The 21,513-nt window shown below is 47.8% G+C and overlaps 1 protein-coding gene across 3 annotated transcripts; it reads right to left on the bottom strand.

The window, feature by feature from the left end:
* Window positions 1-10,215: 10,215 nt before the first annotated feature.
* On the bottom strand, window positions 10,216-21,432 carry ZNF467 (zinc finger protein 467). 3 transcript variants are annotated; one of them, XM_020977921.2, is made up of 4 exons: window positions 20,164-21,432; window positions 16,706-16,822; window positions 15,772-15,885; window positions 10,216-12,443 (listed from the first exon to the last, which is right to left on the bottom strand). In XM_020977921.2, exons 1-4 carry the CDS (start codon window positions 20,285-20,287, stop codon window positions 10,894-10,896), a joined length of 1,905 nt encoding a protein of 634 aa, XP_020833580.1. In that variant the 5' UTR covers window positions 20,288-21,432; the 3' UTR covers window positions 10,216-10,893. The 3 variants fall into 3 exon arrangements, with proteins under 3 accessions (XP_020833580.1, XP_020833579.1, XP_020833581.1); XM_020977920.2 differs by having other exon boundaries at window positions 10,216-12,446; window positions 20,164-21,431; XM_020977922.2 differs by lacking the exon at window positions 20,164-21,432 and adding an exon at window positions 17,239-17,691 and having other exon boundaries at window positions 10,216-12,446.
* Window positions 21,433-21,513: the final 81 nt, after the last annotated feature.

The following is a 21,513-nucleotide window of genomic DNA, read 5'->3' as shown; positions in this document are numbered from 1 at the left end:
ACAACTTGGAGAGTGAGAAGCTGGGAGTCAGAGAGATTCAAAGAGGGAGAGGAGCAGGACAAGAGGAAAGGACTGTGGCAGATGGTAGAAGTTTTAAATTCCCATTAAAATGTAAGCTCCTAGTTCATGATAATAAAAAGGAAAATTATATATATATGTTTTATATATGTGTGTGTGTGTGTGTGTGTGTGTGTGTGTTATATGTATATATTCCTTGGGCTTAGGATAGAAACATAAGCATTGAAGGACTCCACTTTCAATTGCTGAAATGACTGAGATCAAAACCCTTCCTAAGAGTAAGTGCTGGTATGGAAGAAAGATGGGCATTGGAACAGGTAATAGAAATGCCAAGGAAGAAACAGAGGGCTGAATTAGGGGACACAAAAGAAAGACTGGGGGCATAGATGGAAAACTTGAGCTGAAGTTATAAAGACTTCAACAAACAGGCTTTCCTAAGGGCCAGGATCATTGCAGGTCGGCTTCAGGGCTGAGAAATATCAACTGCTTTGCCAAGCAGCACTTCCTGACCCTCTCACTGGGTGTCTAGTGCCAGAGTAGGCAGTGAGGCAGCAAGGGTCTCCTTCAATATGCAGGGCTGTGATTTATGTAATGTGGTTGTGGTTATGTAATATCATTATGTAACATCATCACAGTCAGGACAAATTAGAATCTACTCCAGGCTGTACAGAAGCCAGACCTGACTGGGACTTTTCTTGGGTCTTCAGGAAAAGAATTTGGTTCCTTAACCCTGAGACTCCTCCTTGACTGTAGGAAGACAGTTTTTTGTTTGTTTGGGTTTTTTTGGGGGAGGGGAGAAGCAGAGGAGGATGCTACCCTTTTCAAGAGCTGATAGGATCTTTGTGCACCTCCAGGAACTTCACTTGGCTGTGCCCAACAAGCTTCCTTAAAAAGGCCTGTGTTCTCTTCAAGGCAATGCTGGCATCTACGTGAGTGGGCGCTGGTCCTGAGCTACCCAGGCAAGCTTCATCTAGCTTCCAGTCCTCCCACAGAATCATAGAATTTGAGAGGCAGAAGGAGCCTTAGTGACCATCTAGCCCAGCCCATACCTGACAGGAATCTTCTGTCCAACACTCTTGACCAGTGGTTGTTCAGTCTCCACTTGAAGCCCACCACCTCTTAAGGCAGCCTGCTCTACTTTTGGATAGCTCCAAGTATTCAAAGTTTTTCCTGACAATCAGGCCTAAATTGTCTTCTGTATAGTCCACCCACCACTTCTGGTTCGGGCTAAATTTAATCCCTTTCAGATTAACCTTTCAGATACTTGAAGCCAGTTGTCACATGCTCAATATCCTCTTCTCCAGGCTAAACCTCTGCAGGCACTTCAAATTCCTAGTAATCATGATGAAATCCTCTGTCCAATGTTGTATCTTCCTTAGGGGATTGTAAACTCTTTGAGTTTATAGGGGGCACCTAGGTGGTGCAGTAGATAGAGTACTGGCCGTGGAGTCAGGAGGACCTGAGTTCAAAGCCAGTCTCACTAGCTGTGGGACCCTGTTTGTCTCAGCTCCTTATCTGTAAAATGAGCTGGAAAAGGAAATGGCAAACCACTCCAGTATCTTTGCCAAGAAAACCCCAAAATGGGGTCATGAGGAGTCAGACAGGACTGAAACACTCAACAGCAACAAAAAATGAAACCTCGGAGAGAAGCAGGGACTCTTATTTTCATCTTTGTATCCTAGCTCCTAGGTTAGAGCCTGGCACATTTTAGGGGGACCACACCTGTGAGTTCATTTGTATAGGGCATTCCTAATGAGAGAAACTTTATCAGTAATAATAGCTAAAATCAGCATGTGTTCTGCAACTCTGAGTCCCAGGGTTAGCTCTTTTGTTGAATTGGATTTTACAGAACTTTTACTTTTTTCTTTTCTTTTTTGGGTGAGGCAGTTGGGGTTAAGTGACTTGCCCAGAGTCACACAGCTATGTGTGTAAGGCCGATTTGAAGAACTTTTATTTTTGCAAGCTGATTTCACATATTATCTCTTTTGATCTCCATAGCACCCTACAACAATTAAGAACTTTTCCTTGGTTTGTTCTGTTTCCTAACTGATCTATCAGCCTTCAGTCTCTCAACTCAGTCTGTCCTGACCACCACTGTCAGATTAACCTTCCTAAAACATTGGATTGATCAAATCATTCCTTATCAAAAACCTTTGATGGCTTGAGGATAAAGCTCCTTTCTCTCCTCTGACACCATCATGGCCTTGATTCACACTCTGGTCACTTCCTAACTGGATTATTTTAATAGCTTGCTGCTTGGTTTCCCTGCCTCCAGTCTCTCTCTATTCCAGTCTCTCCTCCACTTAGCTGTCAAATTAATCTTCCTAAAGCACCTATCTGACCATATCACTACCTACCCCCCAATTCAGTAAAATCTGGTGGCTCTCTTTGACCTCTAGGATCAAATATGAAATCCTCTATTTGGCATTCAAAGCCCTTCACAATCTGACCTCCTCCTACCTTTCCAGTCGTTTTGTCTCTCTTTCTCTTTCTTAAGAGATCAGGATTAAGTAACTTGCCCAGGGTCACACAGCTAGCAAGTGTCTGAAGTCACATTTGACCTTGGGTCCACCTGATTCCAGGGCCTGTACTTTATCCATTGTGCCCCCTTTTTGTACTTTAATCCCATCCCCCTCTTCTTCATGTATGTTCTCTGTGATCCAGGGTCACTGGCCTCCTTGCTGTTCCTCTCAAGAATTAACTGCAGACCCTGGGCATTTCCACTGGCTGTTCCCCCGGCCTGGAATACTCTTCCTAATTTCTGACTTCTGGTTTCCCTGGCTTTCTTCAAGTCCCAGTTGAAATCCCACCTTCAGTTAGAAGCCTTTCCTGATGCCCCTTGACGCCAGTGCCTTCCTTCTCTTGCTTCTCTCTCATTTATTCTGTCTATATCTTGTTTGAACATAGTTGTTTTCATGTTGTCTCTCCACCATTAGACTGTGAACTTCTTCAAGGTGGGACTATCGCCTGCTATTCTTTGTATCTCCAGTGAACAGGCACTTGATAAATGCTTGTTGATTGAATACAATCTAGTCTTAATTTACCTTTCCAACTTTATCTCTCACACTACTCCCTTACTGGATGCTCCATTGTAACCAGAGGGATCTACTCATCATTTCTCAAATATGCCTTTTGAATTCCAGCCTCCATATCTTTGTTTACAGCATTCCTTTGTTGTTGTTGTTTTTTAAGGTGTGAAGGGGATTTCAACCACTCGTCCTCCTTTTATTTTCAATAAACTTCGTTAATCACATTTATGAAGCTTTTCAGCCCAGCACAGCAAGGTTTAGTAATAGGTAATAAATAAAAATAACGCATAAGTTCATTGCTATATCATTAGGATTTTTTTTTTGAGGCAATCGGGATCACACAGCTAATGAGTATGAGGTTGGATTTGAACTCAGGTCCCCCTGACTCTAGGGCCAGTGCTGTATCCACTGTGACACCTAGCTGCCCCATTTTGTTGGGATTTTTTGTTAACTTCATGGTTCTTGAATATCTGTGAAGACTTTCATAGAATGCTACATATAAGAACCATATTGAGACATTCTCTTAGATCACTATGTACTATGTGAGCAGTCTGCTATTTATCTGAATTATATATAACTCCTTAATTAACCATCAGTAGAGGTGGGGCAGCCTGGCATAGTAGAGAGCCAACCTGGTTCCTCAGGAAGACCTGGGTTCTAGCCCTGTCTCTGACATGGTTTGGCTTCATGATCCTAGGTAAGTCATTTAACCTCTAAGTGCCCTATTAAGGCTCTCTAAGACTAAATCAATCAATCAATCAAGTACAGCATTCCTTTGTAGCAAGGCCTCCTCTGCATGTTGAGGGCTGGGCTGGGCTGGGCTGCTCCCCCCCCCCGCCGAGCATAAAAGTGTCCTTGTGTGGTTCAAAGGAAAGTAGAATAGCCATCTCTAGCTTCTTTGCCCTTTACCTTTCCCCCAGTGAGACTTTAATTCCTGGGGATTGTGGTGGGAAGAAGCAGGAAGTTGGGGCCTGATGGTGTGGTCACTTTGCTCTCCTCAGAGAGGGGGATCACCAGGTTAGAATTTTATCTATCTGCTCACTTAAATATTATTAGTGTAGGATACTAGACAATCTAGTTGTCTAACCAGTGGTTAGACAATCTAACTTTTTGACCACTGTTTCATTATTGGGAGGAAGAAACTTTATATGCGAGGCTTGACCCCCTTTCCCACCAGTACCATTTTCACAATGAACACACGTAACACTTAGCCAAAAAACCTATTTATCCAAATTGGTAGCAAAATAGAAGTCAAAAAAGAAATACACATGAGAATATATACCAGACAATATAGAGTGAAGGAACTCTCAGCTCAACCAAGAGAGGGTCCCAGATTTCACCCAAGGGGAAATTCCTCTAAATCTAGAGTGTAGATGGAGATAGTAGAGACTCCCAGCTCCTTTCATGTCTTCCCAGAGTCATTTCCTTTAGCAGCCTGAAGGAGTTAGCATTATCTATTTTTTTCTCTCAAAGCTGGAAGCCAGAAGAGGCTGAAGTGATTCAGCAAGTCAAAGAAGGTCCCAAGAAATTTGACCTCTTCCATAAACTCCACCCCAACCCTCATGCAGGGCATAGCATTGGTCTCCACCAGTGAGGAGAGGGTCCCATACCAATGGGCTTTGGGACTGGGGATTACACCTTCTGATAAAAACTCTACCCATCTTTAAGAGCCCATTTCAATTTCTACCACTTCTGTGAGGCCATCCCAAATCACCCTACTTCATCCTATTTTTCCTCTCCTCTGAAGTGCTATAGCATTCACTTGGCATGCTATCATCTACCACCTTGGTACTTGTCTTTTAGGTATGTATGTCTTAGCTCCTTTACTAGTGTATAAATTCTTCTTCTTTTTCATATATATTTTTTTTTTGCTGAGGCAGTCAAGGTTAAGTGACTTGCCCAGGGTCACTCACACAGCTAGTAAGTGTGTAGTGTCTGAGGCTAGATTTGAACTCAGGTCCTCTTGACTCCAAGGCCAGAGCTCTATCCACTGTGCCACCTAGTTGCCCCCTATTGTATAAATTCTTGAAGTCAAGAACTTTGTCTTATATTTCTTTTTACCTTCCATAACAGCTAGCACAGTGTTTGCACATAACAGACATTCAATAAGGAGGTGATGATACATTGATAGCCCTGTGAATACTATAGGTAAATCTGGTTTCAAAGTCTTAGTCCATATTTTTCCCCTTGTGTGCTCCATTTTAGTCAAACTGGACCGCTAGCTCTCCTCTAATTCTTGTACACGCTCTTCAATTTAGTCACCAAAGTCATCCCATAAGAACAGAATGCACTTCCTCTTTATTTCTACCTAATGATTTCTTCCTTTCAGATCTAATTCAGGTGCTGGCTGAATTAGCTGAAAGTCACCTCTCCTTCAAATTTTCTCCAGATCATTATGCCTTCTGTTCTTACCACATTCTACCGAATTTTTGCACTGACTTCCCCATGCCTGGGTTACACTCTTTCCTTACCTTTGTCTTGAAGAATCCCCAGTTTCCTTTAAAACCCAGCCGGAGGGTCATCTTCTAAATAAAGCCCTTCTTGATTTTCCCAGCTGCCAGTGCTGTCCCTCCCAGAACCACCTGGTATTCATTTGGTATATATTATCTACATCTTTGTTGATCAATCAATCAGTCATATATTATCCCTCCTGTCTGAATGTAAGCTCCTTGATGGTGGGGGCTACCTTACCTTTGTCTTTGTATTCCCAGAATTTAGCACAGTGCTTAGCACCTAGTGAGTACTTAATAAATGCTTGTTAAGTGATCTATTAATTATGCTTATTTGTATATATCATATTAACCCCATAAGACTGTAAATTCCTTGAAGGCATGGAATGTACTGTTTTTCAACAACATATTCCCAAGACCTAACACAGTTCCTTATAAAAATCAGGAAATGGTTGAATTGAATAGCACACCTTAGATTATTCTGTAATAACAGCTTAAATTTACACAACGCTTTTAGAATTTGAAAAGTACTGTACAAACATTATCTCATATAATCCTCACAAAAATCCTGTGAAGTAGGCACCATTATTATTTCTATTTTTCTAATGAGAAAATTGAAGCTTAGAGAGATTAAGTGATTTATGAAGGCTAACACAACTAGAAACTGTATGAGGTGAGATTCAAACCCACATCTTCCTGACTCCAGCACCATAGCCTGTCCATTTTATACTTTACAGTTTCATGTGTGCTAGCCTCATTTCCCCAACTGGACTCTAAGCTTTTGCAGACAGGGATCATACTATCTACTTGGTTTTTTTGTATCCCCCGTACTGTTTAGTGCAGTAATGGTCACATTGCTTTTCGATCTGGATCTATGATTTCACTGATATAAGGAACTCCCAATCTGGAAACTTTCTTCACCAGTACACATCAGCATCTTTGGTGCAACATTCTCAGAGAACTGTCTGGGTCTGTGAGAGGTTAAGTGACTTGTCTTTCGTCACTTAGCTAGTATGTATCTGAGGCAAGACTTCTACCCGGATCTTTCTGATTCAAGGCCAACCTTCTATCCCCTCTATCATGCTGCCTCTCAAAAGAAACATAAACACTAAAGGAAAATACTATTTGCCCCCTTTGTGTCTCCCCGACTAGACAGTAATACAAAATTAATTTGGGCCAAATAAGATAATATGTGTAAAATGTCTTCCAAACTTCAAAGTGCCATATAAATGCATATTTGTTATAAGGGTTTGGATTCTTTTTTTTTTCCTCAATGGGAGAGGGAGAGAAAATAAAATTGTGTTAATTGGAATAAAATAAAATTTAAAATGGTGCTATACAGATGTCAGCTGTTGTATCCTCTACAGGCCTAGTTCAGGGGTGAGTGTGTACTTGGCACTTTATAAAAATTCATTAAGTGACCAACATTTTAATTAAAGCCCTCTTTGTGGTTTTAGTTTTTAGACTCTAGCAAACCCTTCTGAATTTGCCCTTTTTGTTTGGGAATATTGCAGAAATTTTGTGGGATTAGGAACACTCTGAGCATGAGCTCTCATTGTCCAGTGCCGGAGCGGAGAAGACACAGATTTAGCTGAAAGTGTACTGATGCCAGGGCATCTCCCACAAATGTTTCTTTGTTGTTATTGGTTTTTCTTTTGACTAAGGCCTTCATAAGAGCTTGTCAACTAATCATCGAATGAATATTCCTCTTCCTTCAAGTGGAACAGGGTATAAGTCCTGATTCACTGAGGGGTCTGGTCCTTTGGGCCACTGAATATCTTGGTTCAGGTTTATGGTATTAAACGTGAGCAAAACTCCCCATTTTATTCCTCAGGCCCTGACTCTAGGGATTTTGCTTCCTTCTGGTTAGCTCACCATACCCCAGCCTCCAGTCTACTACCATAGGCCTGTCTCTTACTAGCAGAGAAAAAGGATCTTCATGTAGACAACTGGCAGTGACCTCAATGCCTACTTTTGTGGCTTTGTCTCTGAGACAAAGTGGGAAAAGCATTCTTTTGCTCTCCCCCAACTGCTTTGCCCAGGACTGGGGCAAATGGAAAGATCATAGAGGATTTGAAGGGGCTTTGGGGGCCATCTCATCCCTGACCCCTTCATTTTATAGATAAAGAACTGAGGCCCAGAGATTATATAGGTAGCTAGAAGCAGACCCTGGATTCAAATGCAGATCCCCTGACTCCAACTCCAGCATTTTGCCCACTGTATCACACTCCCTAAGCTATGTAAGTTGGTGAAAAAAGAAGCTAAGATAAGCAAGGAACCCTTAAGAGATACTGAGGTTGAAAGTGGTAATGGCCACCAATGAATTTGTGAGGGAGTCTGGGGCTTAGTTGTTGTTAGCTTTTACAGTCTTGACAAAAATGGTAATTTAGTGGTGACTGGGCTTATGACATCACAACAGAAATCTTGATGGGTAAGGAATTTGGTTTGTTTGTCAGATTTCTTGTCTGTAAGATGGAGACTTGAAAACAGTCTGGCAGAACTATTAGGAAAGACTAGGGAGTATGATCAAAGAGAGGGGAATTGAAGGAAAAGAGGGGTTAAGAAGTAGCTGAGGAGTGAAGGAATGAGGAGTCTCATGGAGTGGCAAGAGGCAGGAAAGACTTAGTCATCCTCCATACCTATCTCACCCTTCCAGAAGCCCAGCTCAAGGCTCTCCTCATCCACAGTGCCGTCCTTGATTTCACCAACTTTGCCCTTCTCTAACTTCCTATTACATTTGAAAAATACATCATACAAACTTAAACATTATGTTGAACTAGCTACTCTGATTGTTATCTGTGTTTTAGTCTAGTATTCCCACCCATGTTGTGGGCTCCTTGAGGATTGGAACTTGCCTGTTTTAGTCTAGTATTCCCACCCATGTTGTGGGCTCCTTGAGGATTGGAACTTTGCCTTATGGTTCTTATAGCATTACTGAGTTAGGGCCAGAAGAGACATAGAGGGCAATGAGTCCAACTTCCTCATTTTATAGAAGAGGAAACAAATGCCAAGATATTGAGTAACTTTTTCAGGGTCACACAGGTATTACATATGTAAGGCAGAATTTGAACTCAGGTCTTTCTGACTCCAGGTCCAGTACTGACCACTGTAACTGTGGTTTTGAGAGTTGCCTTGACAGAGGTAAAGTGATTTGGCTGTGACTACACAGCTACTAAGTGGCAGAGACGGGATTTGAACCCAGGTCTTTCTGACACCAAGGCTATTATTCTTCTCCCCCTTATACTGGGCATGTCTAACAAACATACCAGAATTTATATATGCAAATCTGAGTATTAAAGTTGTTACTTCGGGAAGTTACACACCTAAGCCAGCAATGTTGCCTCCACTTAAAGCAAGAAACCCCTCTTGTAGAACTATCTTCAGTTACCAATTTAGGAGCCATAGGAGAAAAAAAATGTATCCTTACTTTATGGCTATTATCTTGTTGATTACAAACAAAACAAACAAACAAAACCAAAAAAACCCAAACAAAAAAAACTTACCTAGTTAGATCATTTATTTTATTTACCCACTGTGGCTCCAAAAGATTTTTCTTGGCTGTTTAAAAATTGAAACACACCACAACTGTCCTCAGAGGCTGAAGATTTACAAACATTGAGGTTATTCAGGAGGCATGGTTGTACAGTGGCAAGAGCATTGGCTCTGGAGGACCCAAGTTCAAATCCTGCCTCTGACCTGTTTGACCTTGGGCAAGTTACTCAATTTCATCTACAGAATGAGGGGATTGGACTAGAAGTCACTTGGAGTTCTAGATCTCTCTCTCACACACACACACACACACACACACACACACACACACACACACCACCCATACTCTGAAGTAACTCCAAGATATGTTTCAAAGATGTTTTGATCAATGACCCCATCCTCGGAATTAGTGTCTAGCTCCCTGTGGGATCTACTTTAAGGTGATAGCATTCATAATTATCTAAATTTTTCTCTGCTTGTTCAACTATCAGTCCTGTTGTTTTGTCCTCATACCCTGTAAAAGTTAGCTGTCTTTTCTGCTCCACTTTTGTTAGCCCATTGGTTCCAAATCACCTTTTCTGTCTGAGAAGCAGAGGCTCTGGGAGTGAGCACTGCCCATCTAGGAGGAGCAAAAGTTTGGGACACTTGGGCTGGAAACAACAGATATTGGAGCCTTCTTCCTCCTTCCTCCTCTGTGCTCCACACTGAGCTAGAGTCAGGTGGCAAAACTGGGTCAGAGGTGGGGGGGAGGGGCCTTGGAAGAATTCCAGGATGGGGCATAGAGACCCAAGGTACAGAGCTCTGATAACTGGTTGATACTGCTACAGTCAAAGATGAAAAGGGCCTCCTATATCCACAGAGACTCTCCCTTGGCATTTCCCATCTTTTAATCTTTACCATCTGCTAAAAGAGGAGCGGGAAGGAAAGCTGGCCAGCTATTATCTAGGCTTAGTAAATGAGCAAATTTCAAATTGTATGATTTTGCTAAGTGGCTGGGTTGTTCTTGCTTTCTGGGATGCAAGGGAATGGAGTAAGTACTATGGTGAGTGAAGGGACTGTCCTACTCTGCTTGACTCTTAGTGTTTTGCAAGAAAAATACCATTATCTGAGAACCTGAAGGCTCACAGAGGAGGTCAGGAGAAGCCCAGGGAGCTACCTATCCAATAGGTGGCCCAATTTTCCCCACCCCTTCATTGGCCAAGGCAAGAAAGTCCCAGCACCCACCAATCTTACAGCCCCAAAGCTTTCAGATTTTATTTTTAATGACACATCAAATACACAGGTGACTATCCTCCCCTCTTTTTGGAACAGACTCCTGCCCCCTTTTTTGAGGGGGAGGGGAGAGTCCTACAGCTCTGAAGGATAGTGAAGAAGGCAGGAAGAGCAACTAGTAGGGAGTGTATTCTGTTCTTCATTCCCTCCGAGTTGGGTAGTCTCCCCATATGGTTCAGCCTGGCTCTCCAGTCTCCTTTGGTCAGTTAAGTCACTTCCATCCCCCAACACCCAAGGCTCCATGTTGATGTAGAATGTTCCAGATAGAAAAGAACCTTAGAGTTCATTCAGTCTAACCCCCTCATTTTACATATGCAGACCTGAGTCTGAAAGCGATTCTCTTTCGGTCATCCTCACTCAAGCATCCAGCAGGTCGAGAGAGAAGGAAGGAGAGTGGTGGGGGTGAAGGGTAGCTGCAGGAGGCTGAGACACAGAACAGAGGTGTTATATTGAAAAACTGAAGGTGGACAAGGAGTCCAAAGGAGGGGAAGCAGTATGGGAGCCTTTGAGCAGTAAAAGGAGAGCAGTCAGAATGGAGATAAAAACCGCAAGGGACCTGACCAGCAGTTAGGTGAGAGAGGGTGCTGAGGGGCTAGACAGAAACCTGGCTGAAGAGGGATAGAGCTCTCTTCCATTCAGAGGAAAAGTGGTGTTGGGGCAGGCATTGTGGGGACAGGCCAGGTTGGACTTTGCAAGCTGGGGTCAAGATGAGAGATTTCACCATGGGTGCGCTGGTGCCGGGCCAGATGGGTCTTGCGACTGAAGCTCTTGCCGCACTGCGAGCAGGGGAAAGGGCGGGAGCCGGTGTGGACTGCCTGATGGCGTATCAGATTGGTTTTAGAACTGAAGCAGCGAGAGCAGACGGTACAGGCGTGGGGGCGGCTCCCGGTGTGTACTGCCTGGTGACGGCCTAGGTGTGACTTGCGGCTAAAGCCCCGACCACACTGGGCACAGGCAAAGGGCCGGGCGCCGCTGTGCACCTTGGTGTGGGCGGCAAGGTTGGGGCGGGAGCCGAAGCGACGGCCACACTGGGTACAGGCAAAGGGACGTTCGCCCGTGTGCACGCGTCGGTGCCTTGTCAGGTGCTGCCCGTGGGAGAAACCGCGCCCGCAGTCTGGACAGCGGAAGGGCCGCTCGCCAGCGTGGGTCCGCTGGTGTGCCACCAGCCCTGGACGCTGGCTGAAGCTTTTCCCGCAGTGAGTGCAGGCAAAGGCTTTGATGGCTGCGTGGGCCGCCGCCGCTGCCCCGGGGGGGCGCCGCTCACCCTGGCCCCGCGCGCGCTCTGAGAACCCGAAGGGTCGGTTCCCTCGGTGCACCCGCTGGTGCGAAACCAGGTTCTTCTTCCAGCCGACGTCCTTTCCGCAGTCTGCGCAAGGGAAGGCCTTGGGCCCTGCAGAGGCCGTGGACTCGTCCTGGCACAAGGGGTCAGTGCTCTGCGGCTGCGGAGGTGGAGGTGGGGCAGGGCCTGCTGCGTGCACCCGCCGGTGGCGCACCAGGTGCTGCTTGTGCGTGAAACTGCGGCCGCACTCGGTGCACTGGTAGGGTCGCTCACCCGTATGGATGCGCTGGTGGCGGATCAGATGCGTCTTCTTGCGAAAGCGCTTTTCACACTCGGCGCAGGGGAAGGGCCTCTCTCCAGTATGCGTTTTCTGGTGGGAGCCCAGGTGGATCTTTTGGCTGAAGCGCTTCCCGCATTCCTCGCAGGGGTAGGGTCTCTCCCCAGTGTGCGTGCGGAGGTGGCGGGTCAGGTGAGCCTTCTTGCTAAAGCGCTTACCGCATTCCGGGCACGGAAAGGGGCGCTCGCCCCGGTGGCTGCGCAGGTGGGCCAGCAGGTGGGTGCGCTGAGAGAAGCTGCGGCCGCAATCTGGGCAAGCACACGGGCCCTCGCCCCGGTGCAGCCTCTGGTGTAGCCGAAGGGTCAGCTGGTCCCGGAAGCGTCGTTCGCATTCCCCACAGCCGTAAGGTTTCTCCAGAACCTGGGGCCAAGATGCCAGAGCCAGCCCACTCAGAGGCGCCGGAGCTCCAGGCTCCAGCTTACAGGCGGTGGCCACAGCCGCCAGAGGTCCCAGGTCGGCTGGCAGGAAGGGGCCGCAGGGAAGTAACTGGGGGAGGTGTTGGGGCCATGCAGCCTCCTCTTCCTCTCCCTGGTCCTCATCCTCCACCTTCACCTTTCGGATCATCCAGTCTTCTAGAAAATTAAGACAAGGAACTGAGACTTTCAGACAGACTTTTTTTTTTGATGTTTTACTGACTTTTTTTTTACATTGCTATCATTTTCTAGTAGTCTCCCCCCCACCCCAACATTCTTGTAAGAGAATTAACTAATTCATTAATGTTTGACACCCTGTACCTCATTCTGCACCTCCAGTCCACCAGTATTGCTTTTGCCTCCTTTGATCTTTACAACAACCTCGTGAGGTGGGTGCTGTTATGATCTCCATTTTAAAACAGAAGAAACTTGAGACAGAGATTAAGTTACTTGCTCAGGGTCACAAAGTAGTAAGTGTCTGAATCCAGATTTGAACTCAGGTTTTCCTGACTCTAGGACTACCACTGTAGTCACTAGGCCACCTAGCTGCCTCAAAGTATCCTCATTGTTGGAGCAAGAGGAGTCAGTGCCTAGATCTGAGTTCTGATGTCAGACAGACTTTTCTTTTGTTTTGCTTTTAAATGAATTTGCATTTAATCACAACAAAATCTAGGAACATTTGGAAAATAATAATACATGCGTGCAAGACGTTATGTTCACAGAAGGTATGACTGCTTATTTATTGTATTGAGTCATTTAATGAGATTATATGTATATGTATAGTATATTTCATATCCCTTCTCTCAATGTGTCTGTGGCCCTCTGGTTGGGCACTATTTGACCAGGTGATTTCTAAAGTCTTTTTCTGTGGTAAGAGCAGAATTTGCACTCAGGAAGACCTGGATTCCTAGGTGCTCTGATACTTACTAGCTGCATAAATGTATGCAATAGACTTTTCCAAGGAGTGGTCTATACAGTGTTCTTCTACTCCTTCACCACCAATTTTTCCTCAAACTCCACCCTGTTCTGTCCTCCTCATCCTGTCTAATAAAACTATTCTCTACATGGTCACCAATGACGTCATCGACAAATCCGGAGTCCTTTTTTCAGTCCACATTCCCTTGACCTGTCTGTAGCATCTGACATTGATGACCTCCCCTTCTTGGAACTCTTCTCCCTTGGCATCCCAGATACTACATTATTGTGCTTCTGTCAACTCCAACATTTCCACCTATTAGGTCCTGTCTTTACTCTAAACTCATCTTTACTGAAAAATCTGCTCTCCCCCTACTAACCTTCTATTTCTGTAAAAGGCATTACCTTTCTATCACTTATTCAGGCTTGAAACATGGGAGCCAAATTTGATTTTTCCCTGTTTCTTCATCTCCCCTTTACTAAGTCATGTTGATTTGGGGGGCAGCTAGGTGGTGAAGTAGAAAGAGCACTAGGTCTGAATTTAAAACTCAGCCTCAGACACTTAATAGCTGGGCAAGCTACTAACCCCCGTTTGCCTCAGTTTCTTTAACTGTAAAATGGAGATAATAAGAGCACCTATGTTCCAGGGTTGTTGTGAGGATCAAATGAGATAAAAATTGTAAAGTACTTGGTACTATTATTTTTTTTTTATTTGTAATGTATTATTGCCTGGCACATAGTAAGAGCTATAATAAATAATATTATTTCACCTTTCTCCTTGTCCTTCCTGTTCCTACTGCTACCACCCTAGTCTAAGCCTAAACTTTTTATTGCTTATCACCCTTTTCATCTCAGCCTTTCAGAACTTTAACCTTCATTCAAGGCTAAACTGAGGTGGTACCTGTTCCAGTAAGCCTTTTGTGATTCTCCCAGCTATTAGGGCTCTCTATCTTTATAAATACTCCTGGAGCTCTTTATCTGATCTCCTGGCATAACAGTTTGCCAGCCTAGGAGGTAGGAAAGATCTGAGTTCGAAACCAGCCTCTAATGCTGAATGACCCAGCCAAATCACTTAGTCATTTCAAGACTTTGTTTCATCATCTGGGTTGTTGTGAGGCTCAAATGGTGGACAAAATGCTTTGCAAACCTTACAGCCAAATATGAACCCCAAGGATTATTTATTCCCTATCCTGCATTATACTTATCTAGATTAGACAGTTACTGGCTTTTTGAGGGGAGTTGGGGAGGGTGTCTTTGTATTCCCATGCCTCAAGCAGTGCTTGGCACAGAGTAGGCACTTAGTAAAGGCAGCTAGATGTTGAAGTTTATACACAGCTGGGCCTGCAGCCAGTAACAGCTTAAATCTTCGCTGAGACACTTATTGGCTGTGTGAACCTGAGCAAGTCACTTAACATCTGCTTCAGTTTCTCATCTGTAAAATGGGGATAATAACAATAACTACCTTGCATCGTGGTGAGGACCAAATAAGGTAATATTTGTAAAGTGCCTGGCACACAGTAGGAGCGATATAATTGCTTATTCCCTTTCCTAGATAGTCACTGAATTGAATTCACTGTTGCATATATAGACTATCCATCCAAAAGAGAGCTACTGAGTTACTCTTCCTAAAATGCTATTTTTAATTATGTCACTTGTTTATTCAAAAACATTCAATGACTTCCTATTGCATTCAAAATAATCTCCCTCTGAAATCCCATCCTACATATTTTGTGTGTCATTTAGCATGCTGTTGACTTGTATTAACTTTTTCTGCATCTGTATCTTTTCACTCAGACTGCATTTCAAGCTCCTGGAGGGCAAAGATGGTGTCTGCTGCTCCCCGTGCACCCCCCACATTAGTTAGTGTAACACTTAGACTGGCCCAGTATTCCGCAGGTGTAGTAGCTTTGTTAGATGAAAGAAGAGACATCAGGCAGACAGACATAAGGGTGATGGCAGTGGGAAGGGAGAAAAGGGGATGCATGTCAGTAAAGGGCCTGGTGAATGATTGGCCTTGTGGAATGAGAGAGTTAGGGGCCAAGGATAGCTGCTGCTGACTCTGTGTGTGTGTGTGTGTGTGTGTGTGTGTGTGTGTGTGTGTGTGATCACGTAGTGTGGACAGCCTTAGCAAAAAATATTCAGCAAGTGTATAATGATTAAGTAGTAGTGAAAAACTAGCTTCCCATTGCATCAAAATAAAGTAATATCCCTTTGAATTCCTGTTGTATTTATTTTCTTTAGCACTTGGCACTTAACGCAGCCACCTCAAATTAATTTACACTCTTTCCACCTGATTGGATGGCAAACTCTCTGAGGGCAGGCCACTGAATGGAGCAGTGGGAGGAGAAAGGGGAAGATTTCCATTGTTGGGGAAGGCCCGAGGGGATCCTAGGGGAAGGTCAGGGTTTGCTTATTTTTTCCTTTAGGGTCACTGCCCTGTAATTACCAGTTTCTAAGACAGTGGAATTTCAATGATCTTTCCTAGAGAGATATGTATGGTTACTGGGAGGAGGGTTTATTTAACTCTGGGTTACAAGAAAGGGTGGAAGGGACAGGGGCTTAAGCTCACCTGGGCAGGAGCCATCAGGCTCTGTTTTTTGGGGTCCACCTCCTTGTTCTGCAGTGCTCTGTTCTTCCCCTTGTTCACTCTGGAAAACATCTTCAGGTTTGGGAATCAGGGACCCTGGAAGAAGACAGGTCTGATTTTATTAAAGAGACTAATGTGGCTCTGCAGGGACCAAAGAAAATAAGTATGGAGTGAGGGTAGGAGTCTTTGGGGCTCCCTGGCTGACTACAGGTAGCAGAGGGAATGTCAGGGACAAAGATCATAGTTCAGAGATTAGAACTAGAAGGGACCTTAAAGTCCTAGTCCAGGAGTAGGGAACCTGCGGCCTCGAGGCCGCACGTGACCCTTTAGCTCCTCAAGTGCAGCCCTTTGACTGAATCCAAACTTTACAGAACAAATCCGATTTGAATTCAGAGGACTGCACTTGAGGACCTAAAGGGCCATGTGGGACCTCGAGGCCGAAGGTTCCCCACCCCTGTTCCAACACCATCATTTTACTGATGAAGAAATCTGTCTGATGCCCAGAGGGGCCCAGTGACTTGGTCACCCCGGTGGTAGGTTGCAAAGCCAGGCCTCAAACCTAGTTCTTCTGAGTTCCAATCCAGCACCCTTTCCACTGGACCTGGAGTTCCAATCCAACCAAGGCTTTTAGTAGGACAGTATACAGCCTGGCCTGTCTGACCAGAACAGGCTCTAGATGACTAAACCACTGGTTTCAAGTAGTGAGAGTAGGGGGTCCTTTAGAGCTTAAGTGAAGCTTCAGGTAAGGGAGGATTGTGGGGCTCCCCAGAATTGCTGGAGCCCCAGAGCTAAGGCAAACCACTGGGCAGAATGAAGATTATCAGATATTGTTCCTTGAACTTTCCACTCTTCACTCCCACTTCCAGTTGCTTCCCTTCCTCCCTCTGCCTTACCTCACTGCCCCTGCTAGTCTTACCTGAGTATGCACCTGGGGGTCCTTCTCCCCCTGAAGGGGTTGTCTGCTCCTGAGCATCATGAGGCCTGTCCCCCGGCTCAATTTGTGGGGCCATCTCTGGCTGACCTGCAGAGTATCCTGTCACAGGCAGACGAATGGACATCAGCTCTGTCTCCCCAACCCAAGTCCCTGCTGAGCCTTGCCTTGGTTTGGCAGGTCTCTGGGCTGCATTAGTGAGCCCCTCCCCTTTCCTCCCCTCCGTTCAGTCCCATCCCCTTCCCTCCCCTTTCCTCCATCAGGACTGGCCTAGATGTGTTTACTCCTCGTGGGGGAAGGGGATACAACATAAAGCAGTTATGTTGCAATACTATAGAGTTCTGTGTATATCCACGCAAACATATGGTCTAGCACAGTGCTCAGCACACAGCACAGGGCTAGTAATTGTATGGTGATTTTATGAGAAAGCCACCTCTACAGAAAGAGGGTCCTTGGGAAGGACTGTCTGTGAGGTAAAAAGTTCCCTTCCTAGCTCCCAAGTGTCCCTACCCTTTCACCTGGGCTCTTATTGCCATCTGAGTGGCAGGGATGTTTGGCATTCGGAGGGCTTCCCTGATCGCCCTGCCATCAGGCCAGCAGCATCACTCAGCTCTCAGAGTACTTAGGTTCCTCCCACACCTTCACAGACACTAACTGATCTCAGTGGAAATGTCAAAGGGAGTTCTTTCTGGGTTATATCTGGGGGAAACTGAGGCACAGGGCAAAAGGGATTCTGTGAGGATGGCTCACTAAGGAGTCCCTGGGACTATGCTAGGATGCTCCTCCTTCTGGGCTGTTCTGGTGGCCTCTGCCCAGCTTCTCCCCCCCCCAATCCCAGGGTGAGGCAGGGTGAGGCTCTGTGTGTGTGTGTGTGTGTGTGTGTGTGTGTGTGTGAGTGTGTGTGTGTGTGTGTGTGTGTGTGTGTGTAGTATGCTGAGGAGATGGGGCGCTCAGGCTCCCTACCAGCTGTCACTGGGAGCTAGTGAAATAGGAGCCTAGTGGGAGGGAGGGGGGGAGCTCTTGGGTCCTATTGGGCAACTGGTAGTGGGGGGAGGGGTAACCACAATTGGGGGAGGGGTAGATCCCTCCCTCATAGTCTCCCAATAGGGTCTTCACGGGATGTGTGAGATGGCTCTAGCTTCCTTTCACAGCCCAAACCCTACGATTCAGCCCCAACCCCAAAACCAAAGAACCCTCTGCCCCTCCTTCTCCCCAGTGGCAGTGAATATTCCCCTCCCCTTTCTTTTCCTTCCTCCCCCTCCCCAGCCCGGCTGGCTCATTTCACCTCCCCCTTTCCTTCTCTCGGCAATACCTCCCCCTTTCCCTCCCCCTTGGGGTAGGCTCCCCCTCCCCCTACTCTAATCTCTCTGGCTGCCTTTCCTCTGCCCCTCCCCGCCTTCCCCCTTTCCTGCTCACTCTCCCTCCCTCCTTTTCGCCCTCCCTCCCTCCCTTCACCCGAATCTGGCTGGCTCCCCCCAGCTCCTCCTCCCTCTGCCCCTCCTCTCAGGCTGCCTGCCTGCCTGCTTGCCTGCCTGCCGGCTGGCTGGCTGGCTGGCTGATGGGCTGGCCTGGCCTACCCCTAGTGGGCCCCCCTCTGCTCTTCCCTCTCCCCTCCCCTTCCTGCTCCTCCCCAGCCTCCTCCACCCCTCCTGGCCTCCACCAACCCTTCTGGCTCCCTCCTCCTCCCCCTGACCCTCTCCCTTTTTTTCTGTCTCTGGTGGCAGTACTCACTCCCCTCCCCCACCTTCCCAAGCCTGCCTTTCCCTTCCCCTTCCCCTTCTGGTCCCCATCCCATGCCTCCGCTCTCCTTTCTCTTCCCCTCTCCCTCAACCAGTTTATACTGTACTGCCTTCTCTCTCCCCTCCCCCTCTTCCTCTCACCCTCCTTTTTTCCTTCCTCCTCTTTCCCTTCCCCCATCTTCTTTCCCCTCCCTCCCCCTTCTCTTCCCTTCCCTCGCCTTCTTCCTCCTCCTTTCTTTACTTCTCTCTTCTCCCAGCCTCTCCACCTCTCAATCTACACACTCCTCCTGCTCCCCTCCCCCTTCTCTCTCCTCCTCCTCTCTCTGATTTCTCTTCCTCTCCTCTCCCTTCCCCCTCTCTCCCCCTTCCTCTCCTGTCTTTCTCCCTCCTCCCTTTTTTCTTTCTCCCCTCCCCCTCTCAGTTCTCTCCCTCTATTTTGCCCCTTCCCCTCCCTGACCCCCTGCCTCCCTTACACCTTCCTATCATACTCACTCTTCCCTTCCCCACCTCCTCCCAGAGGCAGGCTCTTCCCCTCCCCCTTCCTGCCTGCTATCTCCCTGCACCCTCCAGTTTTCTTCCTTTGCTCTAACCTTGGGGGGGTTTCTGCTTTCTCCCTTTCCAGACCCCTTTATATATATGCCCCCCATGCCCCACCCTTTCCTTTTTTTTGGTCTCCCTTCACCTTTTTCCTTCTGGTCTTCTCTTTCCCAAACCAGATTTACCTTTTTCCTCTCCCCCTTTCCTTACCTAGCTTCAACCCAATCCCACCAGAAATCTGCCCTCCCTATCCCAGCCTCCCTCCGACTTCTGGCTTCCCCCTCCCCTATAGACACCCTCCTTTTCTTTCTCTTTTAGAATCTCTGCTTCCTCTCTTGAGACCCCACCCTTCCACCCCCTCTCTCCAGATCCCTGCTCCCAAACTCCCTCCTCTCCCCCCTAAATCCCTGCCCCACCCCTCCACCTTAAAAGACCTTACCCCCAGATTCTTCCCCCCTTTCTCCTCCTCACCAGCCTCCTATTTTTCCCCTTGCCCCCACCCCTCAATACCTTTCCTTCTCCCTTCCCCCACATTTTTCCTCTTCTGTGACACACCTCTATTCCCTGCCTCTCCCCCAGGGGACACCCTTCCCTCTCTTCCCCCAATTACCCGCCCCTCCCCCAGGACACCTTTCATTCTCTCCCCCTCCTCCTTAGATCATCCTTACTTTTCTGTCCCATATCCTCCCCCCTTAGACCCTTTTCCTTCTTTCCCTTCCACCCCCATCTCTTTCAATCTTTAATCCCTTGCCCCTCCCACCTCAGACCTCTCCCCCCATCCCATCCCCCCTCCCCTCTTCTCATATTCCCTCCCTCTTCCTCTCCCTTCTGATCCCCCTCTCCCTTCCCCCTTTCCTCGGATCCCTGCTCCTACTTCCTTCTTTCCTCAGACCCCTGCCCCCCCAACCTTCACCCTCTGCTCAGACCCCGATCCCCACCTTCCTTCTCTCCCATTCCTTGCCCTTCTTCCTCAGACACCCACTTCCCTGACACCCTTCCTCCTCCCTGTCAGAAACGCGTCCCCCACCCCCACTGCAAGCAGCCCCCACCCCCGGGAGCTGTCATCAGTATGTGCGTGCGTGTGTGTGTGAGTGTGTGTGGTGCGTGTGTGTGTCTGGGGGGGGGGAAGGCGGACCGAGCCGCCAGTTGCACTGCCTCTCTCCTTACCTGGCGGGACACCCGCGAGCAGACGTTCCCCGGACCCAGGCGTCCGGGGTTCCCCGCTCCCCTCCGCTCCGCGCACAATGGCGCCCGCTGCCTGCAGCTCTGCTGCGGACCCACCGACGGACATACAGACGGACAGACTGATGGCTCTGAAACTTCCCCGAGACGGGAGAGGGAGAGTCAGGGCGGAGAGGGAGGGGAAGAAGCGAGAGGGAGAGGGAGGGAAAGAACTCCGAGGAGGGGAGGAGAACGGCAGGGGGGTTAGAGAGTTAAAGGGAAGGGGCAGGGGGTTAGGGACTCGAAGGGGAGGGGAGGGGCAACCCGGAGGGATGAGGAGGGAGAAGGGGAGCAGGGGGTTAGGAACTGAGGAGGAAGGGAAAGAAGGTTAGGCACTCCAAGGGGAGGGGCAGGGGGTTAGGGATGGGGCGTGAGGAGCATGGAGCACCTAGACGGGGAAGGGAATTATTGGGGGAGAGGTGATAAGAGGACCTAGAATGGGCGATGGTAAGTGGGAGAAAAGGGTTGGGGGGGGAGGAGATGGGAGGGGGAGAGAAAAGGGAAGAGGGGGAGAAGGGAGGAGGGGAGAAAGGAGGAGGGAAAGAGAAGGGGGAGGGAAGGAGGAGAGCTGGGGAGGAAGGGCATGGGGGACTAGAAGGGAGGGGCGCTAGGGAGCCATAGAGGGAGGAGCCAGGGCAAAAGGTGGAAGGCCCCTAGAGGGGGAGTTGGAGGAGGAAAAGGGGAGGGAGGATCTGTGGGACGGGGGAAGGGGATGTGAGAGGGCACTGTTAGGAGCTTGAAGGGAGGGAGATGGACTGTTGTGGAGAGGGTGATCGCATGTGTGTATGTCTGTCCTTCCACATCGGTGCCTGTCCTTTTGTGTATGTGACTTTGTGTATATGCTAACTGGTCTGTCCTGCGTCTGTCTGGAAAGCATAGGCTTCCCTTTCTCCCAGCTGGCTCCGCCTGCCCTGGTCAGTGCCCTCTGCCCATTCTGTCACTTCCAGTCCTTCCTTTGGCCGGACCCTCCACCCGCCTCCGGTCTCACCCTCCTATCTCCCCACCACTCTCTCAGTTCCCAGAGAGATGGGCACTGTCAGCAGGAGCCAGGAGTCACTGGGGGAGGAATTGGGGGGGGAGTGGACACCTGACCACTTCGGGTAACTGAGGTCTTCTCGACACGCCACCCCCCAGCCTGCCCAGGCCATTAGCTGGTCAGGAAGAGGGTTGGGGGCGGGGTTCAGGAGTGGATAAGGAGAGAGAGAGAGAGAGAGAGAGAGAGAGAGAGAGAGAGAGAGAGAGAGAGAGAGAGAGAGAGAGAGAGAGAGAGAGAGAGAGAGAGAGAGAGAGAGAGAG

Source organism: Phascolarctos cinereus, unplaced genomic scaffold (assembly GCF_003287225.1).
Source record: "Phascolarctos cinereus isolate Bilbo 61053 unplaced genomic scaffold, phaCin_HiC Scaffold_1;HRSCAF=81, whole genome shotgun sequence".
In the NCBI taxonomy this organism is placed as follows: domain Eukaryota; kingdom Metazoa; phylum Chordata; class Mammalia; order Diprotodontia; family Phascolarctidae; genus Phascolarctos; species Phascolarctos cinereus.
The sequence above is the reverse complement of the archived record's forward strand: the minus strand, read 5'-3'. Positions and strand labels throughout refer to the sequence as shown.

Excerpts from the sequence above, each read along its gene's own strand:
- ZNF467 (XM_020977920.2), bottom strand. The coding sequence starts at position 20,287 with ATGTCCGTCGGTGGGTCCGCAGCAGAGCTGCAGGCAGCGGGCGCCATT. Across the intron at positions 16,823-20,163 it reads GCTCGCGGGTGTCCCGCCAG|GATACTCTGCAGGTCAGCCA; the intron begins GTAAGGAGAGAG and ends TGCCTGTGACAG. Across the intron at positions 15,886-16,705 it reads ACCCCCAGGTGCATACTCAG|GGTCCCTGATTCCCAAACCT; the intron begins GTAAGACTAGCA and ends GTCTTCTTCCAG.